The following is a 22,286-nucleotide window of genomic DNA, read 5'->3' as shown; positions in this document are numbered from 1 at the left end:
AATATATATATATATATATATATATATATATATATATATATATATATATATATATATATATATATATATATATATATATATATATATATATATCCCTGGGGTTAGGGGAGAAAGAATACTTCCCACGTATTCCCTGCGTGTCGTAGAAGGCGACTAAAAGGGGAGGGAGCGGGTGGCTGGAAATCCTCCCCTCTCGTTTTTTTTTTTTTTTAATTTTCCAAAAGAAGGAACAGAGAAGGGGGCCAGGTGAGGATATTCCCTCTAAGGCCCAGTCCTCTGTTCTTAACGCTACCTCACTAATGCGGGAAATGGCAAATAGTATGAAAGAAAGAATATATATATATATTCATCCTTTGTTGTGTTTTCCTAGCGCTACTTCGCGCACGTGCGGGGGAGAGGGGGTTGTCATTTCATGTGTGGCGGGGTGGCGACGGGAATGAATAAAGGCAGCGAGTATGAAGCATGTACGTGTGTGTATATATATATATATATATATATATATATATATATATATATATATATATATATACGTTGAAATGTATGTTATGTAAATTTGCGTGTGTGGACGTGTATGTATATACATGTGTATGGGGGTGGGTTGGGCCATTCTTTCGTCTGTTTCCTTGCGCTTCCTCGCTAACGCGGGAGACGGCGACAAAGCATGATGAATAAATAAATGAAATATATATTGCCAGATTCCGTTTGTTTGAGGTTACACCTCGATGTTGCATCATCCTCAGTTGACGGAACAGGTCAGAGTCTCGTCAAAGAACTTTTACCTACAAAGGATTCCGTCATGTCCCAGCTACTGATGTTAGCGCAGCCTTGTGGGTGGCAGAAGCCCTCAGGTGTTCATAGACCTGACTCTTAAAAGATGAAAGAAAGGAAGAGAAGTCCACAGCGTCGCTGTTCTAGGGCAGATGGAGGAACGACCAATCCCCGTATGGCTGGTGTCCTCACTGAAACTACGGGAAGCAGCAATGGTCCAGGCTTTTGTGAGACACGCAGACAACACACGAGAGCAGTCGTTGAAATACCTGTAGAACAGAGAGAGTGCAGCAACATCACAGACGACGAATATGGATGGTGGAAGAGAGTTGATAGGAGGAGAGTTAGGAAGTCGGAAGGATTTTGATTCCATTCTGGTTACGATACAGTTAGAAGAGCGAAGCTTAATCCCACTAGGAGGAAGGAGGACCTTGTAGATATGTAACTGCTTAGAAGAATACCCTCGGCTAATATTCAACACTCCCAGCCCTTGGGAAGCATTTGTTGTATGTGGAGTTCCAGGGTAAATTAGAGGGTAAGGTTTTTGTTTTACTTCAGGGTTGAATTGTTGGGTCTTGAAATTCAGCCGATGGGGACGAGTGATATAGGCAGAAAGTGTGTGTGTGTTTTTTTTTTGTAACCAGGTTAGTGCTGCACCATTTCAAAATGCTATATAGGTGAGAAGTAAGAAAGGAAAACTGTTTAACATGAGGGGAAAATATGGACATTGGAGTCAGAAGGGAAGGGAAAGTTAGCTTATGTATGAAGAGTGGAACCATCGGCGTAAGAGTGAATAGGGTTAGAGGCCGAGTAGAAATCTTCAATATATATAGAGAGAAAAGAAAGAGAGTAGGCTATAGGATAGAACCATAAGGGACGCCAGTGTTGATAGAATGAAAGGGGAATGTTGCGTCATCAGATATGCCACGACTAGAAAAGGGGGGCTGTGCATTAGAGAATAAGGAGAGGCATAAAAGCCAAAGGAAATCCAGGGGACAGACACCTGTGTCACACCCCGTCAGATTATTTACAGATGTCGAACGTCACCATAAAAGATTCACCCAAGATCCCTAGTGACAGAAGGACCAGCCACATAGGGAAAAGGGTACAGATGAACCTTACACAGCGAAAGCCGTCTTAGCGGCCTGAAAGAAGGAAGTGGAATTGTGCGTGTTTAAGGGAGTGAGAGTTAAGGGGTGTGGATAAAGCTTTGGAAGGAGCAGAAGTGAAAGTAAAGGGGCGATAGTCTGAAGGATTAGAACAGTTTTACTTTTTTTTCTTCTTCTTCTTTAGGTTGGGTTGCACTAAGGCAAGTGCTCCCAAGGAGGAGGGAAAGTTTGGGATTTTTTAGACAGACGAAATTAGACGAGCGAGGATCATCAGCACACTCACATCAAAGGCACACTCCCATAGGACACAAGGTGGTTGTCCATCCAGATCTTGTTGTCCAAAGGGAGAGCACTTGGGAGAACTTGTGTGAGGAGAATTATAGGGGAGGACAGAGGGCACGATGGGAAGGGGGGAGCGACGGACTATAAATGGGAATTATCGGAGGTAGTTGGAGGAAAACTAGATGCCGAAATGAGCGGTTTTTTTTTTTTTCAGTAATAAACCAATTAATTGATCAGATCGGAAGTAGGAAGGCAAGGGTGAGTTGCAGAAGGTGTTGAAGATGCTTTAATTGAGAGCCAGAAAGATGTATCAACTTGTGGAAGAGGACACATCAGCAGACTTAATTTTTATGAAGGCTTCCTTAACTCCAGGCGGCACAACTTTGCCATGATGCCGATAAGAAATGAAAGTGCTGTAAGGTTCAGGAGAATGAAAGAGTTTATATATGAATTCATACCTGATCGCCGATTCACGAGTTGGTGCGCAAACGCCAGTAACAGATGAAGGCCGCATTCGCTAACATCCAATCTTTAGCTGTTATGTGCAATGCACCGAAACCACAGCTCCCTATCCACATCCAGGGGCTACAAACCTTTCCATGGTTTACCCTAGACGCCTCATATGTATATATATATATATATATATATATATATATATATATATATATATATATATATATATATATATATATATATAATACTTGTTCACCGTCTCCCGCGTAAGCACCGCGAACAGACGAGGAAAAGTAGTAGCTTTCATGTGAAATGCACCGAATCCACAGCCCCCATCCCCTACGTTCAACCACAGCCCCACAGACCTGTCCATGGTTTCCCCGGCTTGTTGATATACCCTACGTGGCCATATATATATATATATATATATATATATATATATATATATATATATATATATATATATATATATACACACACATATATATATATATATATATATATATATATATATATATATATATATTTATATATATATATTTATAGTATCAGAAGGGTAGCGACGGCGGCACAGTGAACCAGGCACTTCAGTGGCTGTCAGGTTTCCCCTCCTTGGTCCAGGTTGCTGTCTATTTTTCTCTGCCTCACCCCACACGTGGGCGGCTGGCACTCAGTCCACAAAGACTCACTCTCCTCATTTACCACTTGACAACACGTAACTCACGCCGCTCGTTGTTCTTAATTCAGGGTCTGTCCTGTCGTGAGTGCTAACCCGCCCTACCCTGCCTGACAACAGAGGTTCGTCGTGGTTAGTCTCTCTCTCTCTCTCTCTCTCTCTCTCTCTCTCTCTCTCTCTCTCTCTCTCTCTCTCTCTCTCTCTCTCTCTCTCAGCAAACTTAGTGTCTGCAAAAAAAAAGAGAAAAAAAAAAAAAGATTTGATGGTGTAACTCGAGTGATCAGTTTAGAAAGAAAGTCTTTCATCCTTCGGGCCTGCGAGGTGTGGCAGCACTTGCGTCAACAGATGCCTGAAGCTTTACGTGCTGGGGTAATCCACACGAGATATTCAGGTTGACCTATGTAAAGCTTTCTGCCTTGATGATGGAAGCTGTATTAATCGTTCTCTGTGTGGTGAAGTACGAGAGCACACACTCTGCCACCAGTTTGAACCATGATCTATATAAATATATATATGTGTGTGTGTGTCTATGTATGTAATCATCCATCTCTGGATTGGTTATAGCCTTAGAACCACTTAGGGTTAGGAACTACCAATCAGCGGCTCCTATAACTCTAACGATGCGCTACGGTCAGTGAATTTATTTTGTTGATGTTAGCTAAGTCGGCCCGTGAAGGCCAAATAGAAGCCATCTCATTAAGCGGGGGAAACGGCGATCAGGTATAATGAATGAATGATAAATCGACCAATTCTTAGGGGTGATGAACTGCTGGGTTGACTGTGGACCGACTGTTGCAACCAGGATTCGAACCAAGGCGCTCGAACTTGAGTGGTCTGGTGAATAGGTCACGGTCAGGAACATTAAGCGCTACACCACGTGTGTGTGTGTGTGTGTGTGTGTGTGTGTATGTGTGTGTGTGTGTGTGTGTGTGTGTGTGTGTGTGTGTGTGTGTGTGTGTGTGTGTGTGTGTGTGTGTGTGTGGTCGTAAGTCAACACAAATTAGAACATTTGAACTATATGTGTCTAACGTTTTGGCTAACATAGAAACCTTCATCAAAGTGACTGCGTAAGATACAAAGGCAAAAGACTATATATATATATATATATATATATATATATATATATATATATATATATATATATATATATATGTATATATATAATATATGTCCGCATGCCATTCCTCACCTCACTGGACGCTTTAGCGCGTTACCTCCCAGGCGGCCGACTACCCCAATCGCTGGTTCTGTCCCCCATATATATACCGTCACCACCATTTTCGAAGCTGTTGTTATTCAACATACGAAAGCATCCCGGAAATGTGTCTTTTCTATGCATATGTGGGCTGCTTCCAGGGCTTTTATCTCCTATGCAAACAAATGAGGAAAGCCTTAGAAGCTGCCCACGTATGCAGAGAAGTTACCAATATCCGGGGAAGGTCTTGTGCGTTGAGAAATATCAGCTGTGAACATGCCGATGACAAATGTAGGGGCAACAGAACCGGGGACTGGGGAAGGCCGTTGTCAAACAGGGATCTTGGGGGGGGGGGGGGGGGGGGGGAAGTGGTAAGGACTTCCGCGATTATACAGACTCGCGTCTTTGTGTCGTATTCATGAAGTCTCTGTGAAGAACCTTTGTACACAAGTCTCAGTAGCAAGATGATGATGAACTGTTGTGGAGTGACAAGTTCTTCAACAAGACTGTCCTCCCCTCTCGTTAACAGTCGATGACACAGCCGTGGCGAAGGTGACCTTTCATTCATGGTGTGAACCACAGTCTGACGGAGTCTGTGTCTGTACCATTGCTTCCTGAAGTAAGCCCTCAGCGTTCACCCACCCACGAGGCTGACCGTCTCCCTGCAAGACCCACCTTATGCTACCAAAGTGCATTTTGGCCGTCATCTTCCCGACCTGGGGCTGGCTAACGCTTTTAGAAGAATCTTACCTCAGGAGCTTAGCTTTCGAATGACTTTAGCGCTCGAGAATTAGCTTTCAGAACTACCCTTACGTGAGGGGCTTAGCTTTCAAAACATTTCGACGCTAGAGTATTAGCTTTTAAAACAACCCTTACGTAGGGGAGGCTTAGCTTTAAGAGCAGTTCAGCGCGGGAGGATTAGCTTCCAAAACAAGCCTACGGGAGGAGCTTAGCTTTCACAACAGTTCAGCGCGAGAGGATTAGCTTTTCAAACAACCCTACGTGAGAGAATTAACTTGCAAAACAACAGTGTTGCCAGAGGATTAGCTCTCGAGACTTCGATCGCGTGCCGCCCGTGAAACTTCTCGCTCTCCCCGGAATCCATCAGACAACGAGTTTCATGTCAGTTTCAAGAAATGATATCTGGTATCGTGCAAAGTTATTCCCCTTATGGACAGAGAAACTGCAGAGATCCTCTGGACTAAAGGAGTCGAAACCTTTCTCCTTGAAGCAGTAGTCAACATCCAAATGTCCTGAGGTAATTGATCTTCGTCCTGCTAAATTGCTGGCACTTGGAAAGGAGGTAAGATGGACCCAGGTCTGTCTTCCCCCCCCCCCCCCCCCCCTCTCTCTCTCTCTCTCTCTCTCTCTCTCTCTCTCTCTCTCTCTCTCTCTCTCTCTCTCTCTCTCTCTCTCTCTCTCTCTCTGGGAACTACCCCTGCTATGACCCACACTGCTGAGGTAGCTGAGCACATAAGATACTCTGGTGTCTACGTAAACACACACGGTTTCAGCCAAGAAGGATCATCCGTTTAGTTTCCAAACTATATGGATTTTGATCCTAGTCCAAGGAGACTATAGTCCCAAGTACCTGGACTGCTTTTTCTGTGTTTCAAGGCCTAACATCACGATCTGTAGAGAGTCCACAGAGACCATTTCATCATCAGCTAAGACGGGATTAGCGACTAGATTTACCACAATAACGGTTGCAGTACATTTCTCTCCCCCATCACCTAACTACCTTGCATTACGCCAGGGATAACTGGTCAAAATGTCAAAGTGCCAGAGTGTCTAATTGCTCTCAATGTCTAAGTATGAGCAACATATTTTGGGATGAGAGAAGAGAAGGATCCTAAAGAATCGTAGGATCTCCTACAATGTGTCCTGGGGCGTCGGATCAAATCCCTTCTTCAGACTGACGTGGAGGCTATGACACCTGCAGGAAACACCCGTCGGCGAACGTGGCAAGGCTTTCGAAGGACACGGAGCCAAATGAACCAGTCGATAGTTGGCGCTCTGGCCTGTAAATCTAGGCTGCTTAAGACGATCCTTCAGTAATGTATTGCCCCACAAGCAACAGATGGTCCCCCGCCTTTTGCTTCACCGAGCGGCATCACAAGACAATGTCTGCTGTAGTGATGTTGTCCATCCAGTAACCCTTCACTACCCAACTGTAAACACATCACTTACGTGTAGGTTACGGCAACGATGAACCAGTTAATCACGTATGTTTTATATTGATGGTTCGATAATAGTAATGATAATAGTGATTATGATAATGATAATAATAATGGTAATAATAACGTTGATTGATAATGATAATGATAATGGTAATAATAACGTTGATTGATAATAGTAATGATAATGATAATAATAATGATAATAATAATAATGATAATAATAAGGATAACAATAATGATAATGATAATAATAATAATAATAATAATATTAATAATGATAATAAGAATAATAATGATAATATAAAGATTAATAATGTTAATAATGATAATGATAATAATGATAATGATAATAATACTAATAATGGTAATGATAATAATAATAATAATAATAATAATAATAATAATGATAATAATAATGGTAATAATAATAATTTTTCATGTTTACCTGCCTCACATCTCCCTATCAAGGTAACGTTAAAACAAACTAACAACAGAGACTTCCTTCCATGAAAACCTACTCAATAGTTGTCAACCAATAATGTACCAATGATGATGATAATGATAAAAATAATGATATATGATAATAATGATAATGATGATAATAATAATGATAATAATGTTAATAATAATAATAATAATAATAATGATAATAATAATAATAATGATGAAAATAATAATGATTATGATAATAATAATAATATTGATAATAATGATAATGATGATAATAATGATAATAATAATAATAATAATAATAATAATAATAATAATAATAATAATAACAATAATTAAAGATAATAATGATAATAATACTGATAATAATAATAATAATAATAATATAATGATAATAATAATAATAATAGTAATAATAATGATAATAATAATAATACTGATAATAATAATAATAATAATAATAATAATAATAATAATAATAATGATAATGATAATAATAATAATAATAGTAATAATAATGATAATGATAATAATACTGATAATAGTGATAATAATAATAATAATAACATGCCCCATATATCATTTTTCAGCAGTGATTAAAGATCAGGTATAATATTCGTAAGTCAAAAGTATGACATAGAAACGTAAGGACAGCAGCAAGATAACTTCTATGTCTCTTTTTCGCTTAACTATCCATTTTTCTCTCTCTGATTATCTTTAACTCTCTCTCTCTCTCTCTCTCTCTCTCTCTCTCTCTCTCTCTCTCTCTCTCTCTCTCTCTCACACACACACACACACAAAAGTATCGTGACGTCAGAATTAGAGAAAAGCAGGTTAGAAAAAAAGGAAAAAAAAAAAGAAGTTGTTTGTTCAAGACTCCCCTGAACATAACGTTAAAAAAATTGGCCAACAGAAAACTGATACTTTCAAGACATTCTCTAGCCTCTCTTCTATTTTCTATCGTATTATATTTATTTATTTACTTCTGTTTGTGCTAAGATTGTTGAGTATTTCTTGTGACTTGTGAAGGTCTCAGGTCGATGGAAACAAGCCAGTGTCGACCATGAGTAAACATATGACTCTGGTAGCTTTTGTTTTTGGTTAGATATTAAAGGATATATATTCAACAGATGTACACGGACTGTGTGTGTGTGTTCGAGCCTGTACGCGTAGTAATGATGTTAGAACCCTTGATCTAACCCTTAATTAAGGCTTAGGTCAAAGGCTAGTAAGGTCGTGATACCCAAGGGTCGTATCTTCGTGCTTTAGATGTAGCATTTAGTCTCAGGTCACCTTAGGTCACGAGGTTAAACCCCCCACAACTACCCCAACACGTACGTCTCCGTAGGTCATCCAATGAATGATATTCTCGTAAACTCACTTCCTTGTACGCACAGCGCTACTGAAATAATCTTCGGTCATCACGTGTGATTTAGGGTAATCATGTATAATTTTGGTGGCCTGACTTCACCCAAAGAGTTAAGTTAATTGGTTTGACAGTCGCTTGTGTATAGCGCTAACGGTTGTATAAGAATCGTATTCACAATAGTCACTCACTTCGACCTTACTTCTATGTGTTGTGGTGGATTATCTTCATCTTCGTGTCATTATCCCTCATTTTCTTATCATCATGTTTAGGAAGCGTACCATTCGAAGATGAGAAATATCTAGTCCCTCCACGACGAAAATATCCTCACCTCAAACATACGACAGGACAGAGAGAAGGGACTTTAGACGGGTGATGAAGATAAAGTACGAGAAAAACGGAGGATACGACAATTGGATGAAATTTTGGGGACAGTGGGGGATAGATGGGAACTAATGGGGGTTAAGAGCAATTTTGATTGGTAGAGTAATGGGAAGCAAATAGTTCGAACTCCTGGCTCTATTACATTTTGTCGTGGGGAAGTGAGTGTGGTGAAGGGGTAAGCGCCGAGGATATAAGGAAGGGAGGGTAACACTCACCAACGAGAGAGGGAAGTGGCAGTCATTGTGGGAAGGGAAGATGGGACTTTGATGGCACAAGGTTGTGACACTGGGATGGGATAGGACACTGGTACTAAAATGGGATGGGAATATTGGCACCCAGATGGGATGGCGCTTTAACACTCTGATGTAATGGGATAGTGCCACTCTGATGGGATTTGACACTGACATTTTGATGGAATAGAAAAGTAACGCTGATGGAATATGGCAGTGACAGTGTGATGGGAAGGGACAGTGGCACTCTGATGGGAAGGGACAGTGGCACTCTGATGGCGTAAGACATCACTCCACTTTTGTTTGACACTCAGATGGGATGGGACAATGTCACTCAGGAGGAGGAGGAGATAGCACTGCCACTCATATGGGATGGGAGGGTGTCACTCTTATGAGATGGAATAGTGGAATGCAACTAGGGCGACAGGAAGGGGAGGTGATAATATCAGACGTAAAACAGACAGTGAAATGGGATGGGAATATAGTGAAGCAGAGAAGTAAACGAAAGGAAAAAGGGACACTCAGGTCTCGAGAAAACAAAAGCAAGACTTGGTATATATATCTTCACCATCGACGCTCCTAATTCAGAAAGGCTCATTATACATGTATTTAAGCCTTTGGTACATTTATCATTATTATGCTAATTACATCACGAAGATTCTAGAATTATACGGTCGGTTTTAGATACTATGATAATCGCCAAAAACAATGAAGTATCATACGATAAAGAATATTATGTAATGAACCGAAATATAATCTCATGTTTCGAAATACGATGAACATGGCTAAGACACCGAAATACAAGCCGACGTGGATATATACAAACACCCACACGTGGATACAGTTACAGTCACTCGTGATTGGATTCGTAAATTTTAACCCTTTGGAGTTGACGGGGGAGGGGTAACCAAGAGAAAGGGTTGAGGTGGGGAATACGTGTGTGTTTACGGTGGAGGAGAAGGATCCTACCTGCTAGGTCTAGGAAGAGCAGCGTCACCAGGATACTGAAGATGCTGCTGCCTCTACTCGCCCTCATCCTGACGCTCCGTGACGGACCTCCTTCCTCGTGTGGTTGATCCGTATCCTACACGATCCTGACGTCGAAGATCCGTCGTATTCTGGATCCCTTCAGTACGCAGGACTAGATCCCCTTTTCTGGTCAATCCGATCTCTCAAGGTTTAGCTGACCTTAGGGTTACGTCACCACCTCTAAAACATCAGCCTTAGACGCATCTTAAGCTCTCACGGGCGTGGCAGAGCTGCAGAAGGCGAGTGTGGTGGGCCGGGAGTCGTGGGAACGAGCGTGGTGGTTGTGATGGTGGGAATGGAGGTGGGTGGTTGTTGAACGTGATTTACGTTTGTGCCTCTAGCAGCACCGGGCATGAGGACCGGGTTTCCTGGAGGAGACCAGCATCGCAGTCATCATGGAAACCGTCTAAAAGACCACACTGTGATAACACTCACTTCCAGACGTGTCCTCGAGATATCCCATGGGGCTCTACATGATCAGCGGAATGCACGGACGACATGCACTCAGTTGTGCCTGCATGCATACACTAGGGATGATATGCTACCTCTTACATGACGGTATTCTTAGGTGAAAAGACAAAAAAGGAAAAAAAAAAAAAAGGGGGAATGGAATCAAGAGTCTTTTTCAAGTCTGCGGCGAGAATCACGCAGAGCCACGTGGACCGAGTGCCGGAGAGGAGGAGCTCAAGTCCTCCCCCTTCCAGAGCTGGAGGCAGACTGACAGCCATAGTCGAGGAGTCCCACCCCACACACCCCCTACCCTTGGCACCGTGTGGCCCGGCCCGCACACACGCACGCACACACGCACGCACTCAACCACCCTTCCACCACACACGCACTCACATTACTCCTGCAACAGGACTAAACTGCTTATTCCAATTTATCTCCTGGCCTTCCCTCCCTCCCTCCCGCCCGCCCGCGAGAGCTGCTTAAGACGATCACGATGCGTTTGTTGTTTGTGTTGATACTGGCTCCTGCATAGCTCAGGGTGTTAGAGTTCTGCTTCTCTCTCTCTCTCTCTCTCTCTCTCTCTCTCTCTCTCTCTCTCTCTCTCTCTCTCTCTCTCTCTCTCTCTCTCTCTCTCTCTCCACAATATGCAAGCTTGACGTCACCCCCTCCCGTCACATCTCTTTCCTCCTCATCTTCCCAGCCATCCCTCCCTTCCTTCCCAACCCCCATCTCCCTCTCTCCCCAGCCCCCATCTTTTTCTCTCCCCTCCCCACCATCTCCCTAACCCCAGCTCCTCCAGTTACCCCCTCTCTTCCTCAACCACAGCTCCTCCCTAGCTTACCATCTCCTCCCCACCGCCTTCCCAGCCCTCAGTCCTTACCCCAGTTTATCTTCTCTTCCCCACTACCTCCCTCCTCAACCCCCCCAGCCACTCCCCAGCTACAAGAGTCACAGCTGGGGAGGGCAAGTTGCCGTGCCTCACGCGCCCAAGACCTCCTCCCCAGACCTCCCAGAGGGAGCCTGAATCTCTGATCATGAGTTGTGCCATTTTCATGACCATTGTGGCCACGATTAAAAACGAATGTTTCCCTCCCTTTCCCCTCCACCCTCCCTCCCTCCCCCTGTTCTTGCCGGTTAAATTGGGAGCAAAAATTCGCCCCGGAATATACATTATGTTTCCGTTGCCGGGGACGTCGTTCTGAAATTGCTTTCCTCTCGATAACATTCCTTGATGCGATTTTCTGTCCGGAGGCGGCATAATATTCGCTACGTTACCGTGGTCAGTCGTACACTCTGCACGGGTGAGTCGCCCGGAGCCAGGAATTATGTGTAGCTGGAATGAGAATCGTCTGAGGCAAGTGGGTGTTTGTGTATGTATAATTTCTTCTCTCTCTCTCTCTCTCTCTCTCTCTCTCTCTCTCTCTCTCTCTCTCTCTCTCTCTCTCTCCATTCAAAGCAAGTTGGTCAGTTACAGCATCCAGTCAAGCTGTGTCTGAGCGATTGCACCGTGTAAGCGTCTTCCTCCTCCTCCTCCTCCTCCTCCTCCTCCTCCTCCTCCTCTTCCTCCTTCCTCCTCCTCCTGCCCCCCCCACCCCCCGGCCTTGTCCCGCCCGACCATTCATAGCCTGATTACCTCCTCCCCATCATCCTGCTCCTGGTCTTGCCCAAACACTCCTCCCACCGTTCACTCTCCCTAGCTTTGCTCAGACACTTGTCCCACCCTATGCTTCCAGCTTCCTCCAGACCCGCCCAGACACTTTCCCCTCACCACCACAGCCTGTGTTATTGTCCCCGACATCATCGTCCTCCCATCAGAATTCTCTTTATCTTTGTCCCAGCACATCTCCAGCCAACGCTACAACTGCATCCACACTCACAAGCAACGACAGTAACAACTCTGGCCCAACCACTTACCCACAACACCATTGCCTTGCCTAACTCTTGCCCACACCTTCGTTGACCTGCCTAACACTTGTTCGAACCCTCATGCTGTTCCTTCCTCCCACCAACTTTCTCCTCCAGTTCTTACCGCTAACCTTTCTCTACCACTTCCAGCCTCTCACCATTTGCCCCCACCGCCACCCTACTTAGCCCTGCCTCAGAACCTGCCCCCGCTACCCCTCTCTGTCCCATGCCTCATTCTTTATCCTCCCACTGTACGTGCATACGTGCCCTAATTGCCTCATGGTCACCCTCATAACTTGGAGACGAACGGGTCCCCAATACTTAGTTCTTCCCTCCTAATCAGGACTTGTCACTCATACCTTATTGAGTGTTCTCTACCACATACACATGTCCTCTTCCCCCGTGTGTTGCTACAACCCCTGCCAGTATGTCCCTGATGCGCCCCTACAACCCCTGCCAATATGTCCCTCATGCACCCCGCAACCCCTCTCAATATGTCCCTCATGCGCCCCGACAACCTCTCTCAATATGTCCCTCATGTGCCCACACAACCCCTGTATACGTCCCCCATATTCAGTAACCATTTCTTACTCCCATTTGTTTTATCTCCCAGCTCCCACGGGATCTATTTCCAGTGGCCCCGTCTCCCTATATCCCATCAATTATTGTCACCCGTCCCCATGATCAATCACCATTCCCTCTCTCATCATCTCTTCCCCTCAATTGAAAGACACTGACGTAAAGTAAGACAAACTGAAGAAAAGGAAGGAATCAGGAAGAAGATGAAATTAGAATAATCATAGGAAGATAATCCGATGGTGTCGCTGTCTCTCTCTGCTCTCCTCCTCCGGCAGGTCTTACGGTCTAAATAAATCATAGATTTACTGGCTATTTTTAGAGGTGGATTTAGTGGAAGGCACCGAGATCGCCAGCGAAGGCGTTACCGAGCGAGGGAGGAATGCTCTGTGTCAGGCTAATGTCAGTAACAGAGTGGGGAGAAAAAAAGAGAAGAATATTGTCAAGAACGAACCGCTACTCTAAGACATAGTATTAAGCCTTTTATATAGACCGCGTGAGCCTTATGTACGTGTCCCATCATCGCTCTATTATGAGTCGATGTCTTGGTAATTGTATCTTCAGTTGAACTTATCCTCCTGATCAATTCCAAATTTCTCATCTCGTAGAATTGAAAAGCCCCACAATGGCGGTGGGAGACCGTACAGATATCCTCTTCCCAGGCCTATTACCTTGTTCTCTGGGTATATTTCAGGTCATAATGGTCGGCGGGGAAAGCGTTCACATACACAGAGCCTCTAGAAGGCGGCGTTACCTGGGCGTTACACGGGCGAGAACCACTCCAGGCGGCAGTAAGAGCCCGGAGTGTCAACATTTTATATGGAAACTGTGAGAGCAGCAGCGATGCAGCCCAAACATTTGAGCGTATTGGAAGGTGAGGGCGCAGCACTTGTGGGAGATTCCACGGATTACCGAGTCTTCTTCTTTAAGGAGGAGAAGAAGAAAGTTGGTGTACGGTCTGCAGCAACGAGGGAACAGGTCCCAGCCATTGCCCCTGGACGCTTACATGCCGGTGGGAAGTTAGTTGAATAGCTACCTGTGCAGCTTCCATCCCCTGATGGAGTCTTGCATGGCTGCCCTTCTGATTAAACAGATTAAAAGTCAAGCTTTTCAATGCAGCTACGAGGGAGGGGAGTGACGTGTTGCGGTGACTCACTACGGGGCAGTGTTCAATCTTCGTCACTGTATAGAGGTAGAGGGAGGGAAGGTCTGCTCGTTCGACCTTTGAGTACTCTTCCACACACACACACACACATATATATATATATATATATATATATATATATATATATAGATAGATAGATAGATAGATAGATAGATAGATAGATAGATAGATAGATAGATAGATAGATAGATATATTTGTAAACAATTCACCTTCTTGTCCACATAATAAGTTTACCAAATGGCGTCCTAGCTACGTCTCTTCGTTGCATATCAACTGACTTATATTTCTCTCTTGTGTCTCCCCTGATGATGTGATTATTACACGATAGTTCACTTGGGGACTTATCCTGTTTCATTTTCCCCGAGGACTCATAGGAGTATATATATATATATATATATATATATATATATATATATATATATATATATATATATATATATATATATATATATATATCACTTGTAGCTTTCATGCAATGACCCTTTTTCTGCCGTGCTGATATGGACTCCTTTGGGGACCAGTTAAGTACTACCTTGTCTTCCTGTGGTACATTTGATAAACTTTTAGATCAATCATTTGAGTTCATTTGGATCTATCATAAAAGCTCATATAAAGGAATTCAAACAACAACAACAGATCATGGGATTCTTCCGAGGTTGTTTGTGATAGTGGAAGATGTCAGAAGCTCACAGAAGTTGAAAGGTATACAGATAATTCACAGAGAATAACTTGCAAATTGCCATTTTGACCAAAGCGGCACAAATGATGAAACTTGGGGACTTGAGGCGAAGTTTTTATCAAGTCTGTCTTTAAACGTATCTATGGTACTACTTTCAGCCACTCTAGCTGGCAAATCGTTCCATATGTTAACAATCCTGTTGAAGAAAAAGTACTTCGCTTTCATTCGAGGTAAAACTTTTGACCATGAGTTTGCATCCACGAGTAAAATGAGACGAATCATGTACTATTTAATTTGATAGATCAATATTGTCAAATCCTTTGATAATTTGGAATACTTGTATTAGATCACCTCTTAACCTTCTCTTTTCTAAGCAAAATGGATTTGAGTATTTTGATCTGATCTCGTAGAATTTGTTTCTCAGTTCGAGAATCATCTTGGTAGCTCGATGCTGTACTCTTCCCATTCTGTCTATATATTTTTTTTTTAGTTAGGATGACCAAAACTGAACACAGTCTTTCAATTCAAATCGCTTTCTGTGACTCTCTGTCATTTCGCATACCTTCCATACACAAACACCCACACCTGCCACCCTGTCATCTAACACATTCAGTGGTCCTTTATAATACTTACTCCATCTCCTTTTCATCTCTTCTTTGCCACCTACCTTCACTGATGCTCCCATTTGCTCTCCTATTCTCCTCTCGCTGTTCAGATTCCAAAATCATTTCTTATTTGTCCATGAAGTTGTCTGATACTCTCTCTCATCCCAACTTCATTAGCCTTCTTATTCAGAACTTTCACCTTCACCTTGACATCTTGCCACTTCCTCTTGATCACCCGCCGCATTCCCTTGTACACCTCCCAATCACTCGCACTCCTTCCTCTCAGGTAACGCCCATACGCCTCCCTTTTCTCTGTCACTAACAACTTCACTTCCTCATCCTACAACTCACAACCATTTCTCGCATGCCCATTTCCCATCTTCCGCGTGCCACACACTTCTTCTGATTCCCTAAATGTCTGCCATTCGTCTCTAACTACCCTCGTTTCGCTCATTCTTAACACCCATCGCTCTTCACCCAGTCTCTCCTGACAGCTTCTCACACAAGCCTCTTTTCCAAACTCACTCACTTTCACCGCCTTCCTCCCACCCATACCATTTTCTCTTTTCCCTAAAGCCTCTACAGACTTTCAACCTCACTGACACCAATGATCAGACACCCCACGAGCTGCCCCCAACCTTGTCAGCACATTTACTTCCAAAAGTCTCACCTTAGCCGCCTATCGATTAGAACATAATCCCATATTGCTCGCATACCATCATCTGTTTCTACGACACGAGTGCCGATATTCTTTGAAACTGTTGTAAAATGTCTCACATCCGACCCAAAACTATGAAACCAATCAGCCTCCGTCTACCCCCCCCCCCCCTCCCCCCAACGCCGCCATGGTCGAAGATCTTATACGACATTCGTTCCCAGACCATCCTCCCAACCTGGCATCGTCCCTTACCACTATAATCGCTCCATTTACACTTCCTTCCCCAGGCATCGCTTCACAACCTTCTCAGGGATATCCCAGTCTCCCTCTCCCGTATACTGCGTGGCTAATAAATGCGGTGGTTGTGGTTATGCTTGTGTCTTTCATCTGTTGTGTTCTACAACCGAGGATATCTGTATATAGAATTTTTCATGACCTGTTTTCTACATCTCATATTTGATTCTCTTATACTCATCTGTTATTCCAGCCTCACACTATACTACTTCCTTATACTTTTTTTTCTACATCATAATTACATTATATCTGGGTCGTCTCGAACTAGTCTTTCACACCAGGTAATCAGGTTCCATTTGTTACGTATAACATAACGTTTCGTTCCGATCTTCCTCCGTCGTTTGTCTCCCTTTACCTCTAGTGACGAATTGAGCCAATCAGAACCAAACGTTATCACAACAACAACAACAACGATAACAACCACAGATATATCTTACAGATCTATTTTGGAAAACGTCCGTTGCTTTTCATCCACTCCGTGTGATGGGGAAGGTGTGCGCACTTCCCTTGCTCTTGTTTGTTCAGAAGTGTACTGGAGAATTCCCGCTTTCTTACTGTCATGGATACATGGGGGCTTCTCACTCTCAGTTTATTTAACGTATGATGCAAGCATTATGTTGGATATCAGGCACTTATGCTGCTGTTACAATACCGCTATGCTTGTGCTCTGATGCTGCAATGCTGCTGGTACAATGCTGCTATGTGTCTGCGACAATGCTACTATGCCGCTGTGCCGATAAGCTGTTATGGTACTATGCTGCTGCTCTTATGCTGCTATGTTGCTGTGCTGCTGTGCTGTTATACTGCTATGTGGACAGTAATATACGGTGCCTTTTGTTTCTAGGTATGGCAACAACTTCTCTACGTACGATGCCCATATTTTAAGTATGGTGCCGTTTGGTCTACTCATGGTGTTCATTGTTTTAAGTGTTTTAAGTATGTGTTACCGCTACTTTTAGGTTGAGGTGCCGGTTGTTTTAGGGACGATGCTGGCTGTCCTAGGTATCGTTTCTGTTGCTTAGGGTACGAAACGGGCTGGTATCTTTCAGTATAGACCAACGGACAAACAGAGAAACAGACAACATGACTATTTCAAATAATAAGATGCTCAGTGTGATCCACAGTCGACATGAATCACACACACTAATGATTTATAAAACAATGGTTCACGCCTAGATAAAAAGTTTACACAGCCCATCATTGGCTGGCCATGGCCGACTTTAACCCCTTCTTCCCTCAGTGTGAACAGCAGACGACAAGGACGGGTCCTGACGCGTGCGTGGAGTGAGAACCTCATACCTGTTGCTTCGTTGTGACTGACATACCTCTTCTCCTCCTCCGCCTCTCCTGTCCCTCCCTTATACGGGGACCGAACTGGTCGTAGGGGTTTGTCGACACCTCCCATAACCAATGTCGAGGCGACTCAAGGTATAACTGTCATCTGTCAGAAAAGAGGACGGAATCAAGTTGTGATGTATGTGTGTGTGTCAAGCAGATGATCTACTGAGGAGTCAGGCTCAGTAATTGCTTCGTCTTCGGTCGCCGTCGCACTCAAAAGACGCGACTGGCGGGCGACTGTTCGCTGCCAGTGTTTGTCGCTAGCTAAGGACATGAATTCCCTTGAGACGATGCCCTTAACGCAGTGGATGGGTCCCTGAATTTCTGGAGAGTCAAGTGATGGTTATAGCCATTGCTTTAGATATGGATATGGATAGGTACCTTATACAACACTTGTCTGACGGTCAACAACTTCATAACTTAACTCCTCCTGAGGAAGACAGGTAACCGCCTGTCTGAGGTATTGTAACTAGTAAGTAATGTTGATGATGTGATAACACTGTAGGCACAGTGAACAGTGTTAGGTCGGCATTAGTTCTTTCTGTATGGCTTCGCAGCAAGACGTGGCATCACTGAGTGAACAGCTTTATATCCGTATCCTTAAATTGATGGTAATGACGCCTGCAGACCCGTATGATTCACACTCATTCGATTTGAATTTTGTTAAAACGATGTTGTATCATGAGGAATGAAGATTTTGTTGAATTAGAATCGGGGAAAAAAACAGGTTACTGATGGAATGAGGACGCCATACACTGAGGGAGGGAGGATGGTCTGGCTGGGTCAAGGACATCATGGACTGAGGGAGGGAGGGAGGTCTGGCTGGATCATGGACGTCATGCACTGAGGGAGGGAGGGTCATCTGGCTGGGTCAAGGAGGTCATGCACTTAGGGAGGGAGGGTCATCTGGCTGGGTCAAGGAGGTCATGCACTGAGGGAGGGAGGGCGGGAGGGAGGTCTGGCTTGGTGGTTGGTGTCATTTACTCTGTTATTATTTGCTTTATGACGAATGACAACATTTACTATGTTGCTATTTTGAACCTTTGTGCGGTGTCGGTGTTTGGACACTGACGCAAGCAGGGAAAGACTGCAGTTTTCATCAAATACTCGCTCTCTTTGCAGATATTACCATGATATTTCCCAGCAGTGGGAGACGATCAAAATGAAAGTAAAGTACTTGCTAAGTATGGTTTAAAATCCCATATATTCGCTCTCTGCCTAAATATGATGCGACGAGAGTTGAAGAAAAAAGAAATTTTGTGAGGTAGAAGATGTCTGAATTAGAACCAACACGTCACCAATGACCACGTCATCTCCTCACACAGTTTGCTGAGTCCTCACCCCAGTGTAGACCTGTCATGTCAACTGATGACTCTGTGATATTAGCTACAAAACGATTGATGCTCCAGGTAGCACCTGCCACATCCAAGGTACGCCTCCGACACTGTCCTTAAACCCTGAAAAGGACTTGTAGGTAAAAAAAAAAAAAAAAGTCTGGGGGTCACTACAAAAGCTGATCAAACATTATTCATCAATTACGACGAGTCCAACAGAATTGTGAACGTCTACCAGGCCATACCCCTACCTAAATTTGATTGATATTACCTTTAATTACTTTAAGTCAAAGGACTCATCCTAAAGTGTCCTGTTATAGATAAGATTATTAACATGGGAACTGATCTATCGCTCACCACTGTCACTAACAGACATCTAGACGCTTGTCATTGTTGTGGGAACCAGGCATCTGAAACGAGCCACTTTTTTCCCTTGTCGCCCTACCCAGTACACTGGTGTTACCCTGGATCTCCATGTAAAGGCTTCATCCAAACTAAGTGCACTCGCTGTCGCAGGGAAATGTAGAATCCTTTGGAGTGCGAGGGTCTTTGACGACGAGACTACTTTTAGTGATACAGCTTCGCCAAAGGTGACTTTTCACTCGTGTAGTAACCTGATGCAGGAGAGTTCCTGTTATATCTGCAAACACCACCGAACATGTTTCAGTACCATGTACCTTTACCTCAGGGGTATCAAGTCTCCCACACAGCCGTGGATCCTCCTCCAATGAATCTTGAACCCTGTAAGACCACTGATGTACACCACCAGGTTCAGATGTTCAGAAAGTATCGTTCAGTGATCTTCAGCTTAGGAGCATCACATTAGAAACCTCTTGTGTTAATGTGTCCGTATCTTGTAAAGTAACAGTTGCTGAGCGTTCCTTAATTGAGCGTGAGAGGGCCGACTGTACATGTATCTTACTCAAAAGAGGAGGTGGAGTTTGTCCTGCTACCAGTGCCTGCCTCAGCAACCGAGTGCACGGAACACAGAATGAGGTAGTGAGGATGACAGAAGGCACTGGAGGACCTCATTAACATCTCATATCCTGGTTGAGTGAGGATGCCACCTCATATCCTGGTTGTACCGTACCTCATCCTAGCGTAGCTCACGGCGCCCTTAATTCTGCTAATCCATTATGTAATGTTGATCTCGCCCTGCATACTCAACCTGCTTAGTACCTCCAGTAACATAGGACGTGATATACAGGTCCTTTAGATTCCCTCTTACCTCAGAGATCATGTCAGTGCGATGGCCAAACAGGCGGCGACCCTGGTATGATAAGTGGTGTTGTTAAGTCTGTACGACTTCGTGATGCCTCTTCGAAGAGTTGACTCTCGTCAAGAGATGCTGAGAGACCAGATAGCTCAGCCATCAAATATCATAACCTGTACGACACCAGTGAACACTCCTATGGCAACCACAACACCAGTGAACACTCCTATGGCAACCACAACACCAGTGAGCACTCCTGTGGCAACCACAACACCAGTGAGCACTCCTGTGGCAACCACAACACCAGTGAGCACTCCTGTGGCAACCACAACACCAGTGAGCACTCCTGTGGCAACCACAACACCAGTGAGCACTTCTGTGGCAACCACAACACCAGTGAGCACTCCTGTGGCAACCACAACACCAGAAGGAAACATTGTAGTGCTACAACTGCCAAGAGTAGACGCATTTGGCAGGCAGAGGATAAGCTCAGAGTGGAGACCAAGTCTTTACATGGTATAAGCACGCGCTCCATCATTGCATGATAAGACTTCTCCCTGCACCACTGGTCAAGTTCCATGATTAACCAGCAAGCCTCCCTATCGTTATCTGGAACAGCGATAAGCAAACTAAGGTCAGAAATGCATGAAGCAGTTTACGTCAAGCAGCGATGGAAAAAAAAAAAATCTTGAGTAATCTTTTTCTTTCCCCTCCCGCGTCTCTCGCACGTTCGCCCGTAAATGGCGTCATCAGGGTCAATACGGATGTTTACCGGAGAAGTTTCAAGAGTTTGCCGGAGGTGACGTCAGTGCCCAGCATTGCGCGGCGACGAGAATCGAACCCCGATCATCGATCTCAAGTGGCAGTGCTCTGCCCACCGCGCCAAAGTGAGTACGGGAGAATGGTGTGAAGGGGGGGAACGAGGGGAGCTCATATTGGTACCCGTCTTTGTTGTGATGGGGCGACCACACGACACGTGAACTACTGCCGTTATTCCACTTGTCATAACCATCTGTTGTTGTCAGTTGACGGCACTACCAGCTGTGAAGTGATCCTGTCAGCGATGTCTATCTGCAGTATCATTCAGCATTCTAAATCGCATTTAACGCCACACTCTGGGCTTACGAAAGAGCTCAGGGTACTCGTAATATCGACCCGTCCTCTCTGCGGGGACGTAAAAAGACTATTGCTTCGTTGTTGTCCTTGGCAAGAGTTGAACCGAGTCTTAAATGACGTAGATGATATGTAGTGATATGAATGGGTGAGGTGCTCTTTCCCATAATGCGCAAGACTGTGTGACGCGCAGCTTATTCGGTATAGAGAAATACACCGGGTACAGTCCATGGTAAGATGCACCCCTCTGTGTTCCATCTTGTCTTGAGGTGTTGTGGTGTGGAGGCGACAAAACCGGAGTGTGTTTATGACCTCGCTCTCGTACGGCCCATTAGAAATTGACGTACATCTTGTCTGCGGTCTTTAGTGTTAGGTAGGGTATTAGTCTCGTCAAATCTGTTTGTCCTGTCCAATATTTCCTCTAGAATAATGATGGTTTCCCGACGTTTATGCAGCTGGCGGGAAGTTACTGGCCAACGAACAGATTTGAATAAAGCACAATATTTGTAATTGTGTTTTGAGATCTGGGGAACTCACTCTCTCTCTCTCTCTCTCTCTCTCTCTCTCTCTCTCTCTATATATATATATATATATATATATATATATATATATATATATATATATTTTTTTTTTTTTTTTTTTTTTTTTTCATACTATTCGCCATTTCCCGCGATAGCGAGGTAGCGTTAAGAACAGAGGACTGGGCCTTTGAGGGAATATCCTCACCTGGCCCCCTTCTCTGTTCCTTCTTTTGGAAAAAAAAAAAAAAAAAAAAAAAAAAAAAAAAAAACGAGAGGGGAGGATTTCCAGCCCCCCGCTCCCTTCCCTTTTAG

The 22,286-nt window shown here is 44.0% G+C and overlaps 1 protein-coding gene across 2 annotated transcripts in view; it reads right to left on the bottom strand.

Annotated features, from left to right (window-relative positions):
* The window catches only part of LOC139766679 (carbonic anhydrase-related protein 10-like), a 401,338-nt gene extending 390,490 nt beyond the window's left edge, over positions 1-10,848 (bottom strand). The window contains exon 1 of one of the 2 annotated variants that reach the window (XM_071695592.1): positions 10,063-10,848. In XM_071695592.1, coding sequence (XP_071551693.1) covers positions 10,063-10,129 — 67 coding nt within the window. In that variant the 5' untranslated portion in view covers positions 10,130-10,848. The remainder of the gene's footprint in view (positions 1-10,062) is intronic. The other variant, XM_071695591.1, reaches the window with a different exon arrangement.
* Between the last annotated feature and the right edge of the window lie 11,438 nt (positions 10,849-22,286).

The sequence above is a fragment of the Panulirus ornatus genome, chromosome 58 (assembly GCF_036320965.1).
Source record: "Panulirus ornatus isolate Po-2019 chromosome 58, ASM3632096v1, whole genome shotgun sequence".
NCBI lineage: Eukaryota > Metazoa > Arthropoda > Malacostraca > Decapoda > Palinuridae > Panulirus > Panulirus ornatus.
The sequence above is the reverse complement of the archived record's forward strand: the minus strand, read 5'-3'. Positions and strand labels throughout refer to the sequence as shown.